This window comes from Bison bison, unplaced genomic scaffold, assembly GCF_000754665.1.
Source record: "Bison bison bison isolate TAMUID 2011002044 unplaced genomic scaffold, Bison_UMD1.0 scf7180017864162, whole genome shotgun sequence".
Classification (NCBI taxonomy): Eukaryota; Metazoa; Chordata; class Mammalia; order Artiodactyla; family Bovidae; genus Bison; species Bison bison.
The window spans coordinates 3,136,129-3,156,811 of record NW_011494734.1 but is presented as its reverse complement, the minus strand read 5'-3'; the positions used below and the strand labels follow the sequence as shown (position 1 = coordinate 3,156,811).

Here is a 20,683-nt window from a genome sequence, read left to right as displayed (position 1 = left end):
TGGGTGGCCATTCCCTCCTCCGGGGGATCTTCCCAACTCAGGGATCGAACCTGGGTCTCCTGCATTGCAGGTGGATTCTTTACTAGCTGACCCACCAGGGAAGCCCAGGAAGGGTACGTACAGACTGGGAGCTTAGATCAACACGTACACACTGCTATACTTAAGATAACCAACGAGGACCTACTGTATAGCACAGGAGCTCTGCTCAACATTCTGTAATAACCTAAACAGGAAAAGAATTTGAAAATGGATATATGTATATATGTAACTGAATCACTTGGCTGTATACGCAAAACTAATGTAACACTATTAATCAACAATACTCCAATATAAAATTTTTTAAATTTGAAGTGGCATCTAGCATATAAATGAATATATTTCACATGATGGATGTTCAGTATGTATCTGAGTACAGGCCACGAAATACTACTTACCATGGATTATTAAGGTGCTTAACCAGAGCATGAAGCCTATTATTTAGTTGTCAGCTCTGCAACTAACATGATTTGTACACCAAAGTTATAACAGTGGTTATCTCTGGAAGGGAAAATTATGGTGGTGGTCAAGGGGATCTTTATTTGTAATATGACATATTTCTCCCTAAAACTTACTGCTTGTATAACTGAAATGAACACAAATTTTAAAACAAACAAAAAATTAAAAGGTTTTGAAAGCAACACATAGGAAGAAAAGTAAAAGGGAGTAAGATTTTTCAATGTGAAGACAGAGAACAATTTCAAAGGTAAATTAACAGGAAAAAGTGAAAGTGTTGTCACTCAGTCGTGTCCAACTCTTTGTGACCCCACGGACTGTAGCCTACCAGGTTCCTCTGTCCATGGGATTCTCCAGGCAAGAATACTGGAGTGGGTTGCCATTTCCTTCTCCAGGGAATCTTCCCAACCTAGGGATTGAACCTGGGTCTCCCACATAGTAGGCAGACTCTTTACCGACTGAGCCACCAAAAAAGACTAGATTAATAAGAAATAGACTTAAATACAGTATTAAAGTTGGTGCTTACAACTAACTTAAGACTAGAAAAAGGATATTCTGAAGACATAGGCTAGATTTTTAGAAAGACGCGGTCCTGCCCAAGTGATAAAAACTCATGACCCACCACTGTTCATTTAAATCCTGTGATTCTGTAATGCCTAAAATTTCAAATGGGAGATGAGGAAATTAAAGTTTAATATTAAAATGTTGCTTTAACAATTCTGCCTTAACGGTTTTCCCCTCAAAGTTAGAAAACTGAAGGGGCATGAATCAAAACAAAAAATGTTTGAAAATTCAAATATTTTTATTAGTATTATTACCAAGTATTTTACCTGGCTTACCTCTCTTTCCCCTTTAAGTCTAGTATATCCAATATTGCTTTATTAGATCGTGCATATATTGTAGTACGTAAAGTCTGCTTGGTCTAGGCCACAACTGAACAGATTACAATTACACCAGTAAAGAAAAATAAATCCACTTCAGTTAGAATATAGTATGATTATGTCAAGCCTCAATTAACATCAATATACCAATTTGATGGTTGATCTAATAATCAGAAAAGTGTATTTTGGTTTCAGGTACTTGAGATTTTTCCACATACTTTTTTTTCCATTAACGCTTTTTCAAAAATAAGTTTACATGGTTTTTCCAAAAAGACGTATGAAAGATACCCTTCGAGTACATCAGAACAAAGCCAAAAGCAGCTCTGTATACTTCATATCATAAAATGACCTATTTCAAGTTTAAAAATACGGTCAAATTATCTTTTCCATTTGCGTTTTAGTGTTAGTCTCTTATACAATAACTTGAGCAAGTGGTTTTTTACAGGGCAAAATGAATATTAAGTAGTTTCTTACAATCTTTGCAACTGATAATTTTCTCCAATACTATATATTATACTCTGAACAAGCATGCCACTTTAGAAATATTAACGTTCACCTTGCTGGTTTTAATCTCCCAAAACATGAAATTTTGCTGTAAAAGTTGTATCGACGTGGAAAATTCTGCAGTCTCCCAAATGTGTCATCATTAGGTAAAAACTCACCTAGGCAAAATAGTATTTATGCTTTCATTTTATTGTTTTTAAGAATTAAACTGCCACCTCAGTAGTCTTTTAAGAGCAATATAATGAAACATACATACATTTAATTTAGACTTACGTCCATCATAGCTTCAAAGGCTTCCCTGAAATAAGGCTGGGATTCACATCTTTTTCCTTAAGGAAAGAAACACTAACAGTAATTTTGTTATCCTTCTACCCACCCACCCTCATTCAAACAATAACTAGATGAATTCAAGTCTAACACCATTAAAAAAAAAAAAAAACTGTCTGCTACAACACATTCATCTGAACTGCCTCCCTGCATAACACATATTTCTTAAACCTAACCAAATATTTTAAAGCCTACAAGACTTAACATGTGGAATTTTACCGTGATAACATTTTTTTGTTCAATACATTCTAGTGAATTTCAATTAAGTCAGGTGAGCTCTTCATAAATAGCTGAGAAGCTTTAAAGTGAGTTTTGTTATTTCCTATTACATGAAACCAAACTATTGGTACTGAATTTTCAATAATATTTTAACAGCTCCTAAAAAGGGCCATTAAAGGTAATCAAGTTTGCACCAGTCCAAGTACCTACAGTAATATGATAGACACACTCACCACCATTTCACACTATTTCACTCCTATGCTTCTAATAACAATTTCTCATTAGAAACACCACATTAACACTGAACTCTCAAATTGCTAGGTGTGAAAAATCACGTACTTTCACTTAAAAAAAAAGTGTATTATTTTCAGCTGGTCATGGTTGAAAGGGCCATTTATATTATTTCAGCTCTAAATTTATAGATGACTTTGTATCAGTTATCCAAAGTGAGAAACTGCTTTGCCTGTTTCTGACAGAATTAAATGGTAAATTAGCCATCAGTTCACCTCTTGTCAAAAAGAAATGTTCTAAATTTATACACTATAAACTATTTAATAATAAACGGTATCTGTATACTACACATTTCATGTTTATGTTATGCACCATTTTGGGGGGGGAGGAAGTACTTCACAGGGGTGTATTCAAAGGATATATAGTAATATCCCAAGAATGTTGATTTATACATATGAATTCTGTATAAACTGTAAGTGGTCATCTTAGCTGGACTGTAACAAGCCCCTATAATGCAAAAGCTGACTCCGAAGGCACCTTATAATGCATTGAAATTCACAATTTAGACATTACTTTTCTCTTCAATACAAAATCATCTGGTAGTCTTCACTGTTGACTCTGCTATAAAAATGTTCCAAGTTTTAGACTGCTTAACCAATAAAAGAAACAGGAAGTCAGTAATAGTTAAGTTAGAGAAAAACACCTTATCATACAGTAATGAAACCTGAGCAACGCAAGTATGTGATTACAAGAACATCCTTCATTAATACAGTATTCAAATTCCTCCATGGCATTCAAATTATACTTTAAAACCCAATAAACAAGAATCCACTTAAGTACAGGATCAAATTCTACCATGAAATGAGGAATTACATAAAGCCTATTCAGCCCTAAATATTTAGTTTCAGACAATGAGCAGAGAGGAACACACTTCATCTAAAGAATACCACTTATACAGTTCTATAAAATGTTACTTAAGGTTAATTAAAGTGTGATGCATCATATGACTCCAACCATTCGGTAAAAAGCATTAATGAGTAACAGCATCCCCAACAGCTTGGAGCCTACAGAGTTGATTACTTTGGCCCTATCTTTCCAAAAATACAAGCAATGCCTCTTAACATTACAGACATAAATATTCTTAGTACTGGAATTTCAATGTATTTTGGTGCTCCTGAGGCTGCCTATAAATGAAAAGGCATCCAAGTGAAGTGCATTATATACCTAATATACCTCAAAATTTCAGTGCCTAAAATGTGAAATAATTTTCTACCATTTAACAGTCTGCCTTACAGTAAATTTCTATTAGATTTTTACTTTTAGGATTTTATTGTAACTTTGGGAAATTAGTGGTAAAACATATGGTTTAAAAAACAGTATGTGGCTGCACTTAAGTTCACATAAAAATAGCATTTTTACAACCATATTGAAGTTTAATCCTTTTACACAGGTTAACAAAATGTATCACAAGAAAAACTTAAACATTGGGTTTAACAAAGGACGTACTTTTGAAAGTGTAACAATGGAAAAATGTTTTCAATTTTTTTTCTTCTTACAAATGGTTACCTCTGGGTCAATTTACCACACTAGGGGAACAAAGTTCTTAAAATATAGCTGTGCTCAACTGAGCCACTTAACTGCACTACAGTATAGTACTTGAAATCAATCCTAAGGTCAAGATTTAAAACCATTTTAAGAGACAAGACCCTAAGTGTTGTACAGCCACCTCAGTAAGAGGCGCTCTTCCTTCCCCGAACAGTCAAAGCTTAAAGAAAAGATTGACTATACATATAAGTTTTGTTTCCTCATCATATCATCAGTTCAGAATACTATTATCATTGGTAATACGGTCTATATCTTGTCTGATCTGGATGATGTGGTCCAGGTAGTGGGGTTTGAGAAGGCGGACCCTGCATTCGTGGAGGAGGAGGTGGCCCTCTTGGTGCAGGCCATATACCAGGACTCATTCCCCCTGGTTGTGTAAATGGAGGGCTCAGAGTTCCTTGATCTTCAGTGAACTGGGGTAAAGAGTTGGGGTTGTAATGGTGAGGAGGGGGTGCAGTTACAGGTGGACCACCATGTTGAGGTGGGGGAGGTCCTGGAGGAGGATGATTCATATAAGGTGGCATCTGGGCAATCATGTGTCCAGGGGGAGGGGTAATCGGTGGCGGAGCAGAGGTCATTGGTGGAGGTGGAGCCTGGCTATACACCAAGTGAGGAGTACCTGCGGCCTGGGGAGGGTGTGGCATTGGATGGCTTATTGGTGGTGGAGGAGGTGGGGGTGGTGCATAATGTTGCTGTGGAGGCATAATATGATGAGGGTGCGAGACCACTGGTTGACCCTGATATTCAGGATGATGGTGAGCAGGTGCGGGGGCAGGAGGTGGTGGTTCTCTAGCACCTGGATTTGAGTCATCCTGAATAGGGACAGTTATTAAATTGCTGTGTTTTCTTGTTGAAATACGAAAGGTTTCCTGACTGACTGAGCGAGGTGGAGGTGGAGCCATGGACAATTCAGCTGGAGGAGCACGAATATCCTCATGTGGCTGATTATAGTGCTCGTGGGGCACATGTTGCAAAGGAGGTGGTGGCATCATGATGTGCTGCTTTGGCGGAATATGGCTCATATGGTGCTTGTCTGGCGGCATGATAAAACGATCGGGGATTTCAGCTGGTGGTGGGGCAATAGGAGGAGGATGAACATTTTCAAGTGAAGCCCGGGTAACAGGTTTTCCAGCTCTCATATGGCGGTGGTTGATATGAGCCTGTAAGTCTCTCTGAGACAAGTATGTTCTCTTGCACCCTTGAACAATGCTACACATGAAGAGAGAACCTCGTGTACACTGCTCAATTCGCTGCACAGGATCACTACAGCTAAATTAGAAGGGAAAAAAGTTTGATTTACTAAAAACAGACTATAAAAACAATGCACTAAATTTCAAAGATATGACTAGTTTTAAATTTTATTCTGGAAAACTCTGCAAAAAGTTCACAATTAAAAGTTATAGTTAATATAAGTGAACCTTTAATCTTTTCCACTTTGTGCTCTGTTTGCTATTAAGCATCAGCATTTCTGTCAACATCAAAACTCTTAAGAAAAAAATTTTAAGTGTTTATCAAACAGAGTATGTTTGAAGCAAAACCCTTTTCTTACCAAGATTTAGAATTTATCTGATTTCACAAACAATTCTATGTTTTGAATCTGTGTGCAAAAACCCCCAAAACTCCAGGAAGGGCAAACCAAAGGATCTTGTCAGAATCACAAAATGCAAACTTGTAGGGTATTTATTGACCAGTAAGCAATTTTCTGAGCAAATAATACTAAGTAGAAGATACTAAGTGAAAGGTGTTGCAAGAACTACAAAAATAAACAGGATCATCCTAACCATCAAGGTTCTTAATATTAAACAATATTTTAAATTCAAACCATGAATGCCAAGAGTCCTTTCAAGGAGGGGGGTCTTCCTGAATTGTCAAATTTACTAATACGAAGTATTACACACTCCTACTTTTCTAAATTATAAACACTAAATTTAACTCAATTATTTTCTTAATGAGTCAGGGTCAAATTGTAACTATTCTTCTTCATTCACTATTTTTTAATCCACTTTTGCCTTTAGAAGGCTTCTTGAAACAACAGAAAGAAGACTGAACTAGGAATTGGAACTGGGATCTAGTATATTGGCTCTGAGATCTTGGAGAAGTTATTTAAACTTTATTTCTTTATCTGTAAAATGGGTTATAACATCTAACCTTAACTCATAATGCTTTTATATAGACTTCACCCTAGTTAAAAGACGCTTACTCCTTGGAAGGAAAGTTATAACCAACCTAGATAGCATATTCAAAAGCAGAGACATTACTTTGCCAACAAAGGTCCGTCTAGTCAAGGCTATGGTTTTTCCTGTGGTCATGTATGGATGTGAGAGTTGGACTGTAAAGAAGGCTGAGTGCCGAAGAGTTGATGCTTTTGTGTGGTATTGGAGAAGACTCTTGAGAGTCCCTTGGACTGCAAGGCGATCCAACCAGTACATTCTGAAGGAGATCAGCCCTGGGATTTCTTTGGAAGGAATGATGCTAAAGCTGAAACTCCAGTACTTTGGCCACCTCATGCGAAGAGTTGACTCATTGGAAAAGACTCTGATGCTGGGAGGGATTGGGGGCAGGAGGAGAAGGGGACGACAGAGGATGAGATGGCTGGATGGCATCACTGACTCGATGGACCTGAGTCTGGGTGAACTCCGGGAGTTGGTGATGGACAGGGAGGCCAGGAGTGCTGCGATTCACGGGGTTGCAAAGAGTCAGACACAACTGAGCGACTGAACTGAACTAGTTAAAAGAACGTTTGAAACATCAATGAAACAGTGAAAATGACAGGACTTAATGATTAGTTAAGCACTAAACATGTATAAGCTATCATCATTGAATATGCAGGCCAGGTCATATGACCTGTATCAAATGGCTCCATATTCTTGATTTTGAGTGGTGGTGGTGTTCCTTCCTCACTGAAGGCTGGTACTACTACTTCATACTTAGAAGGCCTCCCTTTAGTGGCCATTTGGCACACTTCTAATTTTTTGCTTCTAATTTGCTGTAAACTCTGAAATAGCTCCACAGTAACAGGATTGGGAGGTGGGGGGCATTTCTTTGGGTGATGCTTAAGCATTAGTATATAATATTTACATTAATTTGGGTTGTCATTTCTTCACTTTCTGACCCAGGTCTGTTAATCCAGATAAGCTTATGTTTTAATATCCCTAACAGCCAACCAGTGATATGCCTACTGAAGTTACACTGAAAAACTTGAAAACTAAATTCCCTTTTAAATATTAACATCAAAACACTTACATAAAAGAGAAAACCTTCTGATGTCCTCTACGTGGTGTTTTACAACATCCAAAATCCCTTATCTCAATGAGGCAATCAAATTCACTATAGAATTTAAGTGGGTGTACACTGTGTTGGAAAATTAGGCACTACAGAAAATGAGGCAAATAGTGAATATGCACTTTCAATTTCCTAATTCTTTTGAATTATAATTATATTGAGAAAATATTCTTTAAACTCACACTATAAAATTAATGTGACTTTAAAGGGCTAATAAAATATGCTAAGAGAATTAGTTCTTACTGGTTTGTTAATGAATCATTCATTCTCTCCCACAGATGCCAATCTTCCTACACCATAAAAGAAAATTATCCCTTACAACTGTCCACAATTTTGTTATCAACTAATACTACAACCCTTGGGATAGGTTCTAACTTAGGTTATAAGTGACCTAGAAAGCCTACAGTTGTTCCAAAGAAGTTTCTCTCAAAATTTTTCTTAAATCTTCTATCAGGGGTTCCGAATTGATATAAAAATTCATAGTTTATTCTGGATCCTTTAAGACCATTCCCAAACAGATCACTATTGATCAACACCTCCCGATGATCTTAACGTGTCTGAGCCTGTCTTAGAACATGAAGGTGTTCTAAGATGTACTCAAGACATAATCAGGGGAGAAAGGCATTGAAACATGTAAAATATCATGTATGAAACGAGATGCCAGTCCAGGTTCGATGCACGATACTGGATGCTTGGGGCTAGTGCACTGGGACTACCCAGAGGGATGGTATGGGGAGGGAGGAGGGAGGAGGGTTCATGATGGGGAACACATGTATACCTGTGATAGATTCATTTTGATATTCGGCAAAACTAATACAATTATGTAAAGTTTAAAAATAAAATAAAATTAAAAAAAAAAAACACATAATCAGATTTGAAGTCAATAAATAAAAGTTTATACTTACATAGTACTTGCTATCTGCTACTCATTTACTTCTAATAATAACCCAGGGAGGTAAGTACTATTATTAGCTCCATTTTACAGATAAAGAAATCGTCTATGTGACATAGTTAATAAATCACAAAACAGAGATTTGAATCCAGTAATTCTAATTCCAGAGTCTTTGCTCTAAATCACTACGTGATACTACCTCTCTAGCATCCCATTAAAATGAGAAAATATTTTAGGTTTACAATGCTAACTTTGTGATGTATTTATTATTGTTATTTTGGCCAATGTGAATTAACTGATAATAGCTAATTAGCCCTATCCTAAGGAGAAGGTTATAGTCAACTCTTGGCTCACAGAGAAACATTAGCCAGGTCTACACACTTGACATCTTGCCACTGGTCTATATCATACCCTCACCTTTAACCTAGATCATAAATCATTATATCACAATCCTTATTATTTAAAAATTTAATGATGATCTTACCCCGGACACATCTTATCTCCCTTTTTTTCATGTAAAATAGCACAGTCATAGCAAAACACATGCTTGCATGGAATCTGCGAACAGAGACACGTTACAGTTAATATTCTAGAGCAAATTAAAATACTTCGATAAAAAGCAACAGTGAGTGCAGTGACCTAGACATAGAAGGCACTTGAGAACTGTTGGTTAAAATGAACATTTATTAAGTACTAATTACATAAAAGCAACAGTTAACCTTTTTCAGTCACAAAGCTCTTTGTGAGAATGCAATGAAAACTTTGGCCCTTTCCCCAAAAAAACATATACATGCACATTCATGGTCCCTACAGGTTAAAAGCTCCTGAAGAATACTGTACAATGTTTCACCTAATCCTGTTATCTCCAGGAAGTATTTCATGGCAGTGAAAGAACAAGTATCTTCTACATTTAATATAAGCAGGCTTCTTCCCTGGTAGTCTTAAGTTAATGAACTTACATATATTTAAAAATAAATCAGAAGGACACAGTAAAATAATGTTACACTATTTTAGAACTCATAATTCATTACTGTTATTTAGTTATGCCACACAGCAAAGCAACAGTGCAGAATCCACAGCTTCTACCACCACAGATTTAACAGTAAATTCAACTTTTTCCAACAAAAATGTAAAACTATCTTTTTATATTATCAAAATTACTATAAAATTACAGTTGGGGCTGTATTTTAAGTGCTTAGAATTCAATACTCAGAAATCATAAATAATATTTAATTCAGTTCTATATTAAAAATTTTAGCCTTTAGAAATACTGATTTTATTCTATTAAAGAAAAAATTTTTTTTTCCTTAAGGATCAAACCATCCAAAGAAATTAGTTTCCTTAATTTTTTACAAGCAATCCAAGAATCTGTCAAGATAATTCTTTAAATGCATATTATCCCCAAATGTTCCTTAGCTATTTTATACTTATTCGTTATAAACTTTATTGTTAAACAATAATAAATCTATCTACTTAAATTTCAGAGTCCTCATCTCTACACAAATATATAAATTTATAAAAACAGAATTTAACTTAGTTATACTTACCATTCGCCCATAAATTTTAATAGGTAATCCACATTTGTCACAGAAATGAACTGGAGTATCATCCTTTTCACCTAAGATGTTTATCTGTTGAAATAATTAAAATTTCCTTAAGCATTTCTAAAAATTATGTCTATAAATTACACAATGAATTAGTATAAAAGTTACTAAAACAATTAGAAATGAAGATCTCTTGATATAATTCCCACATATGCCACATTATTTGGGCAACCATCAGTTTTGGGTTTTTTCCCCCTTTGACAGTGTTATTACTTATTGATTTTACTTGACATCACTGAAAATTACTTCAGATTATTTTTGGAAACAGTGAAATAGGGCACTAACAAACGATTTATGGGTAATGAAAGATATAATTATAATAAAAGTTCGCACTATTCTTTATGCAATCTAAATTGTCCTAATAAAGTATTTAAAATATTTCATTGTTCTAATAAATTTTTTTATTTTTACTTATACCTGAAAGTCCCAAAAAAGGTGTCCAGGAAATCTTCGTTGATTTCCAAACAGTTCACCCCCTTTACAGTCATACCGTTCTTCTTCATTATAATCAAATCCTTCTGAGAAAACAAAATGTTACCTATTAACTTTTTACATCTCAAATTTCATTTTGGAAATACAGGTACATAGACCTGTATTTTACATGGACAAAACAGACCTGTTCACTGACACCTTTCAAAGCTCCTCTAAGAACAGCATAATCAAGTCTTACTAAACAACTGCTAGAAATGATCCTGGGACCCATGCAGTCCAATTCTCATGCCTGAGAATATTGCAGTACTGGAGACCATAACAACACACAGAAGCGGAGCTAGGAAGGGACCTCTGATCTCTTCACTCCTATTCAAGGGCTCATATTAACCCACCAGACTATTTCTGGTATAAAACTACTAATAATTATCATCATGATTATTACACAAGATACTGATTGTCATTTATTCTGATAATCTATAAAAGTGATATTACATTGTAACTGGTATTAGTGCCAAAGGATTAACAAAGAATTCTGCAGGCTTTCTTCTTATCACTTAGAAAATTAGGTAACCTCTTCTTCAACTTTAAATTGAACCTGATTTTAGAAACCTCAACATACTCATACTTCATCATTTCAATTAAAACCTTTCTTATTCACCCAAATAGCAAAATTTATATCCTATCTACAAGTCTCCTCCCCTACACTGTATGTATCAATATCAATAAAGTTCAAGATGAAGATCAAATATGCTCAATTTCTCTGACCTGATTAAAAAGTTGATGGCAATCCTCTCATCTTATACAAAAGAAAAGAAAATCAGTGAACAGTCTGATGGGGATTCTAAGCAGAATTCAATTACCTAAAGTAAAGCTGAGAAGACAAATCTATCCCTCCAATATGCCAGGCTTCTCACGACTTTTGGCCCTAGAACTGGTTAACATCTGCAGACAGACACACAGGCACAGATGCAATAATTTCTTGAGGCTGATACTGATACACCAGTGTACTGCTATCTAATTACCTGCAACACCAATGTAGAGTTCTTCTAAGTTACATCTGAGTGACCCTAGGCTCTTAGATGGCCCATTTATATCTTATAAAAGCTGCTGTCATCAAAAACTCAAAATAAGGAAAATTAATTTTTCTACTTATCTAAAACTCAGAAAATTATTGAGCAGAACAAGAGCTAAGAAAATCACCAGTACATTATCATTATCCAGAGTGGTTCAACCTATACTCCCATCATTAAACTATACATATATCTGTATAGATAACAAAGCAGCAGCTGCTGCTCCATCAGTAACCTAGGGTACTCTGTCTTTGGCCTTTCTAGTTTTAAAATGGAGAAGGCAATGGCACCCCACTCCAGTACTCTTGCCTGGAAAATCCCATGGCCAGAGAAGCCTGGTAGGCTGAAGTCCATGGGGTCACTAAGAGTCAGACACGACTGAGCGACTTCACTTTCATTTTTCACTTTCATGCATTGGAGAAGGAAATGGCAACCCACTCCAGTGTTCTTGCCTGGAGAATCCCAGGGACGGGGGAGCCTGGTGGGCTGACGTCTATGGGGTCACACAGAGTCGGACACGACTGAAGCAACGCAGCAGCAGCAGCAGTTTTAAAATAATTTTTTATAACTATACAGTAATGTATAAATAAATTATTGTGTAACAGTAAAACAATGCAAAAAAGCTAAAATCCCCTTCCTAGCCCTTTCCTCTCAGATATCTCTTCATCCCCTCCCACTTCAAGTCACACCCCATTTTTAACAACCAAATATGTATCCATAAAAGTTCCAAAGCCACGATCAGCAAACTTTATCTAACTTTATCTGCCCAAAGACCAATTAATACTGCCATACCTGCAATTACTCAACTATGCCAATATAGTGTGAAAGCAGCCATGTGTTGGGTGCCCTAAGCTCAGTCATGTCCAACTCCTTGTGACCTCAGGGACTATATACAGCCCACCAGGCACCTCTGTCCATGGGATTTTCCAAGCAAGCACACTGGAACAGGTTGGCATATCCTACTCCAGGGGATCTTCCCAACCTAGAGATCGAACCCGAGACTCCTGCATTGGCAGGTGGATTCTTTACCACTGACCCACCTGGGAAGCCCGAAAACAGCCAGACAACACGTAAAAGAATGGGCATGCATGTACTCCAATACAACTTTATTGATTAAAAACAGCACTGGATTTGGCCCATAGACCACAAAAACTGTTTTATACTCAAGAAATGGTGAAAGTCCTCTCTAAGGATAACATAAAACCCAGAAGTTCAGTACAAAAGACAAAGAATTGTCAAGCTTCTCTACAATAAAAATTTTATACATAAAATTCAAAAGACAAATTGGGAATATACACAACATATAACAAAAGCCAATTTTGTTAATCTACAAAGAACTCATAAAAATCAAGAGAAAGACAATCAAACAGGAAAAAAATGGGAAAAGGATATGAACAGATAGAGCCTAGAAAAAAGAAATGACCAATACTATGAAAACATACAGCACTACTCATAAATTAAAGAAATGTGTATCAGTACAAAAATCTGTAAAGGATAATAGTACCAATATCGGCGTGGGAGTATCAAGTGACGTACTATTTTTTAAGAACCATTTGACAACAATCTATTAAATTCTAAAATGCATAAATTCTAAATCCACCAAGTTATAAAATGCCCAAATTCATGCAAAATTTAAATTTCAAAATATACATACTAAGGTGTGTATTCTACAAAATATACATACTAAATAAATAAGGACATTTACTGCAAAATTGTCTCTAACAGCAAAATGTTTAAAAAAAATTGTTAAAGTATGGTATATCCTTAAGTGAAATACCTAAACCCATTTTCTTAAATAAGATACATCTGAATCTACTGAGAAGGCAGAATCTCACATGCATCTTACAAAAAAGGTGGGGGGGGGGCAGTGATAAAGCAACTACGAAAATGTCATACCAGGGATTATTTGAGGGGGGAATAAAAATGGGAGAACAATTTTACTTTAGTATTATGTTTTCTGCGATACTGTTTAGATCTTTCTAAACAATAGATAGTATTACTTTCAACAACAAAAGAAAATAAATCAAAAATATTTATAAAGGGATAGAAAGTAAAATATGCCAAAATGAGAAGTCAAAAGACTGAAGAAGAGAATATTTAAGATAAAAAAAGAGGTGGCTAAAAGTAAATAAAATCACATGGCTTATTTGGTGGAATCAGATATAAAAGAAAGACTTTTGGACCTGTTAAACATTACCTTCATCACCAGCTGGAGCCTTTGCAGGCATCCTGTTTATAGTCCTTGGAGTTCGAGGTGAAGCTTTGGCTTTGTTCCCTTGTTTGGAGATGAGCTTTATAGGAATTCGTCTTCGAACATCAAGACCACCCAATGATCCAGAACTATTAGTGCCTTGTAACTCATTGTCTATGTTAGGAAAAAAAGTTGTAATTTCTTTTAGGTTTTCTTTTTGAAGGTTATTCTGGCACAGGTATTAAAGCAATATACCCAACATCATGAAGGGCTCAGTATCTGATTTTAAATACTAGGCTATGTAAGTTCAAGTACCAATTTTCTCTATTCTGGATAAACTCTTAAAGCAATGCTTTTTAAGACATGGAGCCCTTTAAAAAGTTGACAAAAGCTATAGAACCTCTCCCTAAGAGGATGGACAATAAAATTTTCCATGTAATTCCAGAGGGGTTTATAGAAACATAAAATCCTTCATCAGCCTAAGGTAAGAAACTGTCTAGCAACTGTAAGATTTTTTTTTAAAGAAGGAATAAAAGGTAAAGAAAGAACAGCAAAAAGAAAGAAAACCATCATTTCCATCAAGCATGCAAAGTAGGCACTCAATGAATTTAGAAATCTGCATCTACATCCGGACAATCAATAAAACTGGAAACACAAAACTAACACTGACAATGGTAGAATTAAATCAATAATACCCTGAAAATGAAGTTAGTTTCAGGGATGTGATTATCCTCTTCGGTATAAAATAATTTTTCTAAGAAGCAGTCAGGAATATACTAAAAATTACCACACAATTTAGTAGTAAACACACACACTAATGTACTATACCATTTCTAGACGCACAGGTGACTGCGCTGTTCTTAGTCAGCACTGTAATGGTAAATTATGGGTGAGGAGGATGCAAGACTTCTGTACTTCAACTAGGCCTACACAACTGACACTTTCTATGTCTCTGTTACTAGCTTATGAAATAAATTTACTCATATCCAATGAGTAATACGAGCATTATTTCATAGAACTGACTCTATTTTAAGATTAAAAGCCACCTTTTTTCAAGTCCATGATGACATATTACAATCCAGAAAATATCTACCTTTATCTGCTAAAAACAGAAAGGGAAATGTCCTGAAGTGGGAAATGCAAATAATTTAAAACAGTAACATTTTAAACATGACAATTAGCGAACAACGCTATGTAACTGCCATTGCAGGAGACAGCACAATCAGAGACATAACCAAACTATCCACATTAAATTCACTAAAGTCAAATTTAGAAGTAGTATTCTACCCAGCAGTAATCATCTCCAAGAATACTAGAATTACACATCGATTTGCACTCTTTCTCAGTAATACACAGAACAAAATTCAAAATCGGTCCTTAATTATTAATTTAAATATCTTTCAGTCTGCTTTCTATTATTATTTTCGTAACAGCTAACCTGCAAAAAAAAAAAAATCATGGGAATGGGAATACATGGACAGTTGAGAATCTTAAACTAGGATAAATCCATCTTGATTTAACTCTCCATACTTCAACAATCAATTAAATCAATACTTGATTTAACTCTCAATGTATCAACAATCATATAATGCTTTCATCTGCTTTCACTCTAGTTGCATTTAGTTGCTAAATATCTACAAGCAATGAAGTAGCAAAAAGATAATAATGTATTTCATCTGCTTTGACTCTAGCTGTTTAAAGTACCTACAAACAATGTAATAGCAAAAAGGTATGACAGAATGATTTTTTTTTTGCTTAGAAGGTAATTCCTGATTTTTCAATGAATTAAAAAAATAGCAACTTATCAGAGACAGTTCAATGTTGTCTTTCCGACAGTAAAAGAACTCTGAACGGTTCTTCCTTGGTGAAACAACACTTCATTACTACAAGTCCTTTTCACACTACCCTAGACATCTGAGGTCACAATTATGACTTTCAAGAGCCTACTGCCCTCTAACATCTTGCAGCCTGCCTCAGACTCCAAGTTCAAGCTGTTAATAGTGACATCACTCTGGGTTTATCTTGGGGCTTGGGAGGTTTTTATTATGAGTCAAAGTATACTTTCGAATATCACAACTAAAAATCCTAAAACCCTAACAACAAAAGTCCTTGGATATTATAGAAAGTGAGAATTAAGGAGGTAACCACTCATATGAAGTGAAATCCACTGTAAAAGGCCTAATACGGAATATTGTATTATATAGGTTTTTAAAAGATTTGTGCAGAATCTTATCTTGAATTAAAGGAATCAAGAAATATTTTTACAAAATTTAGGTTACAGTTACAACTAAGTGCTAATCTTTAGAATGGCTAAAGACTGAATCAACTGTTAATTAGCAGTTTCTTAGAGTAATTTTCTATTACAATACTACAGGATAGCCTTCTTTTTATGACTGACAATTTCAGCACATTCCCAAAACCAGTCATTTTTGCATAACATTCAAGAGTTCCATCAATCTCCCCAGGGGCCTCTTTTAATCCTTTGATATTAGAATTTTCCTTTTGAGATGCCTATCCTGACATAATGTGTTCAATTTACTGGCTATCTGGCACGTCCTCATTTCCCAATGATTTTATTTGTGATTCAATTACCAAACTCACATTTATGAATATCATAAAAACTTGAATATTTTGTAAGGTTTGTAATCACAATCAGTGTACAACATTTAATACCATTTTCTGACACGAAACTGCTAAGGACACTGCCTTATAAGGAAATTAACTAAAAAACAAAAAAAGAAAAGAGGCTCATGCTAAGCAGCAGGGATATCTGAGTAGGAACTATTTTTTCAAGTGGTCAGTTCATTAGTGAATATTTCCATGTTAGGATGACTTTTACTTTCTTAGGCAACTTTTAACTTAGAAAGTAGGATAATAAATACTCAGATACACACCAACCCACATTACAATTTCCTAACATAATAAACTGTGAAAAGTGCTCGACTCCCAATTCCAGTAACAGGCTCAAATGAGAAACATTTCACTAACGTGGCACGTTTGCTTCTCTAACACCAAGATTTCACGGTTTCAATTCTATAAAACCTCCAAATACTAGAGTTCCCTAGAGCCTGCTGCTAGGCCCTCTTCTCTACTGTTTTGCCTTTCCTTAAGTGATCCCATCCATCCTCACGCCTTAAAATCATTCCAAACAAACTGCCCTATGATTTCCACTTGACATCTCCCCTTCTATGTCCCAACAAACACCTCATACTTAGCAGTTCAAAGTCTTGTTGCCAGATTCCCATTTGTTACCTCTATTCCATTTAAAAAAAAAAAAGGTATTTTTCTCCCAAGTCCTCCAGTAAAGGACACCACTCAAACTAGAACCCTACACACCTTTCCTTTCTCTCACATGCCTCCAAACCAATCCACCAGGGCCTGAGTTCTATCACCAAAATATTCACTGAATCTGCCCATTCCTGTTTTTAGTAAACCAAGCCACCGTCACTAAACCACGCTTCCCTTCTGGTCTATTGCAACCACTTCCTAAATTTTCTATTTATCTTGCCTCCTTCTCTTACACCATTCTTCATACAACAGCCTATTACACTTTAAAGAGAGATTATGTTCCTCCTCTACTTCTGTTCAATGGCTTCATATTGCACTGAAAATAACACTCAAATCTTTACCATGGACTTCAAAGTCTTGCACCACCCGACTCCTGCCTTCCTTACCAATCTTATCTTAGGGCTCTTTCCCTCTACATAAGTGCAGCTGACTGGTTTTCTCTTCATTTTCCTCCCTCAGAGTCTTAGTACGTGCTATAAACGCTTTCCACGTGATTTACGCCAAGCTGGATTCCTCTCATCCATCAGATCACAGCTTACAAATGTTACTTTCCTAAAAAGACTCTTCTGACCACCATCTCTGAAGCTTCCACTTTCCACAGCCCCATATGTCTTCTTCAAAGCCCTCATAATCTGTATTTCTAAAAACTTGTTCATTGTGCTTTTCCCAATAGAACGTAACTTCCATGAGGACAGGTACCCAGTTCATCTTGTTTACCATTCCACCTCCAGGCCTAGAAGAATATGTGTATATACATACGTGTATGTGTGTCTGTGTGTATATATATATATATGAAATTAAGTGGACAGTTGATGACTGAGGAATCCTAACTAATACTTGATACTGGGAAAAAGCCTTTTATCACCTTACTAGTAATACGGCTGATACAACTGAACGGAGCAGTATCTAACTCCAAACGCACTCATTCAACATCCAAAAACTGCAAGGAAGCAAAAGACAAAAAACACTTAAGAAAGAATGGAGTCATTCTTACTTGGAGAAAGTGATGAGAATATCTTGATTTTAAGCTCAAGACTGGTGGTGGTTAAGGACCACAGCTGAAGCGCGGGGCATGCTATAGGCTTAAGCAGAAAAGCTGCTCCCGGTATCATTCCAACAACCATATCCGACTCCCTTCTCCCACCTCTAGTCCAAGAAACACCGGAGAGACGACGACAGGCAGTGACCACCGCAGCACCCGCCCAAATCTGACTGAAACAGCAGGAAGTCTCTAACCCACTCTATCACCTCGACTCCCAGCGTAATGAGACTTCCCAGACTCTACCCGCCAGTCCCCATAACGTAGGGCAGAGCACCCCAAATGAGGGGAAAAACTGCCGGCGCTCTGTCCTCTCCGCGAAGCCCGCGCCTCCCGCGGTGCCGGGTCCGGGCTCAGAAGGAGCTGCCGTTGCCGGCACCGAGGCTGTAGGTACCACATCCGAGGGTAGGCCAGGAAGTAGCAGGCCCTCGCCGGACACGGGAAGGGGGTCTGTGACATTCCTTCCTCGCCGCCACACCCCAGTGCTGTAAGGCGAATGTAACCCCTCTATGTTCGCTGGGCGACCCGTCCCCGGCCGGCCAAGGGGGCATGGAACCTGGACCCCCACTGCCTCCGCCTCCTTACCAGTGTGATCCATGATTCGACTCGCAGGGCACAGTGGGAGCGGAAGTCAACCGCGCCGGAGTCGCAGGGAGCGCGTGCGCGGTACCTTCCGGAGCCCGGGAGGCGGAAGTGTGGTCAGGTGAAACCAGGTTGGTTCCCTCCAAAAGTTCCCTTCTCTTGCGTCCGCTAGCCGACTCCGGTGAGGGAGTCAGGCTCAGTTCGGGCAGAGAGAGAAAAAGCGAGTACGCGGGGAGCGTCAGTGTAGAGGCTGCTAAAGGTTCCTCTCTTGTGCTTCCAGAGGAAGTAGCCTTTTAATGTGGAGCGGAGACTGACGGGAACGGGGGAGGGAGAGAGCCGGTAGTAGCCGGAGGACTAAGCTCGCGGCAGGTAAGGCGGCCGCCGCGCCCCGCACCGCCGCACCCCCAACCCCGCGCGGAGCTTTGCCTTCTGGGACTTGTAGTGCCCCCGGCCGGGACCCTGGTGCCGACCTAGCCCAACTGCGCAGGCTCAGCCGTTGGGCTGTCCCCACCCCGGCGGGCGGAGTAACGGTTTGGAATCCCCCAGAGTCCGCGAGCTACGTTCTCCGGCACCCCCGGTCAAGGAAGAGTGTAAACACGCGCGCTCCGGAAAGCGTCCTCCAGCGGGAGGTTGCCTAGGGGACGGTTGAGCTGTGTAAGGCTACCAGCTAGAGAGAAAAGCTCTGTGCATATATGTCTACATTTTGCTTTGCCGTGATGAGCTGCACAGACCCACGCAGAGCTGACTTGGGTATCTACCCCGGTTCCCATCTCTCAAGTTGCTAACAGTTGAAACCCATTTCTAACGCTTGATTAGCATTCATTTTCTAGGGAAACCTCCCCCTCCCCCTAGAACTCCTGTCCTAAGGACTGTACGCGGGGCCAGGTGGAGGACGGATGCGGCGCAGCCGACTCTTAATAAAGGTCAGCGGGGACTCCAGTGCGGAGTAGAGCTGAGGATGGGGAGAGAACGTTAGGGCTGGCCGCGAGGGAGCCATGAAAAAGGGGAAAGGCCTAAAATGAAGAGACAAGTTACCGCCACGGGCAGTACCTAGTTCCAGTTCTTGGTCCCAAGGGTTGGTGGTTGCTGCAGCTTTCATCGTTCTCAGCCGAAACAAAAGACAAGTGCCAAAGAGTGATTCCTGAGGACCTTCTGGGCCGTCTCCACCTCGCGACCCTGGCGCATGTGTCCACTCCCTTCTCCAGCCCTTCACACTTGATGATCTCGAATGAGTAGAAAGGAGCACAATTAGTGGAAAACACAAGCTGGGGAGTCAAGGGATTTGGGTTCTATTCTTGTCGTCCCTTGGTGACGACATCATTACCTTGTGTTATGCACGCTTTCAGTGCCAGAGTTCCTAGATCAATTAAAGATTATTGTGTCGACCTCTTAGAGAAGCGGTTTCATGGTGCTGAATTCGGAGTCAAGTTATGTGTAGCGATGTGCTCTATCTGTATAGTTAACCAGTGAGAGCTTGGAAGAATAATGATGAGTAATACTGTAAGTGTTCTGTGTTATTTGGTGAATGTTTTGGTGGGATCTTTTAAAAGACTTACCGTTTGTGCAGCTTTATAAACAAGTTTTTAGGTGCATTCACAACTAAGGACAATTGTGATTCAGAGTTACTCCTGCTTTTGTTAAAATGTAAGTTTCTGTATCCCTAAGTGGTTTTCAAGATGCTTTCAATTGCTGGGCATTTTTTGTGTTTTGCAAGTTGGAGGAAACAACCTTTCTTCCATACTTCCCTGTTTCTCTAAATACAATACTGATATGAAAATCAAGCATTTTCCACCAATTTTGTGTGTAAAAGAAAGTAGTTGTCACCTAGAAAGTGTTTTTTTAATTGTTTTTGATCCTCATATTTAGCCTATCAACCATCCTTCAGACAAGATCAGTTGCATTCAGGGTGGTATGGCCATAAACTCAGTCATACTTCAGATTGATGCAGATCCAGGTTCAGAATAATAATATTAGTGTCTGCTGATGCTATTTAAAGAATTAGAATTTTTTTTAAAAAGTCTTCAAACTGTGTTTTATGTAATTT

General features: G+C 37.9%; 1 protein-coding gene across 2 annotated transcripts; it reads right to left on the bottom strand.

Moving 5' to 3' along the window:
* Positions 1-1,753: 1,753 nt before the first annotated feature.
* On the bottom strand, positions 1,754-18,922 carry CBLL1 (Cbl proto-oncogene-like 1, E3 ubiquitin protein ligase). 2 transcript variants are annotated; one of them, XM_010841473.1, is made up of 6 exons: positions 18,643-18,922; positions 13,737-13,904; positions 10,455-10,555; positions 9,981-10,064; positions 8,918-8,991; positions 1,754-5,528 (listed from the first exon to the last, which is right to left on the bottom strand). In XM_010841473.1, exons 1-6 carry the CDS (start codon positions 18,653-18,655, stop codon positions 4,490-4,492), a joined length of 1,479 nt encoding a protein of 492 aa, XP_010839775.1. In that variant the 5' UTR covers positions 18,656-18,922; the 3' UTR covers positions 1,754-4,489. The 2 variants fall into 2 exon arrangements, with proteins under 2 accessions (XP_010839775.1, XP_010839776.1); XM_010841474.1 differs by having other exon boundaries at positions 10,455-10,552.
* Between the last annotated feature and the right edge of the window lie 1,761 nt (positions 18,923-20,683).

Excerpts from the sequence above, each read along its gene's own strand:
- CBLL1 (XM_010841473.1), bottom strand. Across the intron at positions 10,065-10,454 it reads ACCTTTTTTGGGACTTTCAG|ATAAACATCTTAGGTGAAAA; the intron begins GTATAAGTAAAA and ends TTATTTCAACAG. Across the intron at positions 5,529-8,917 it reads GGAGATAAGATGTGTCCGGG|CTGTAGTGATCCTGTGCAGC; the intron begins GTAAGATCATCA and ends CTTCTAATTTAG.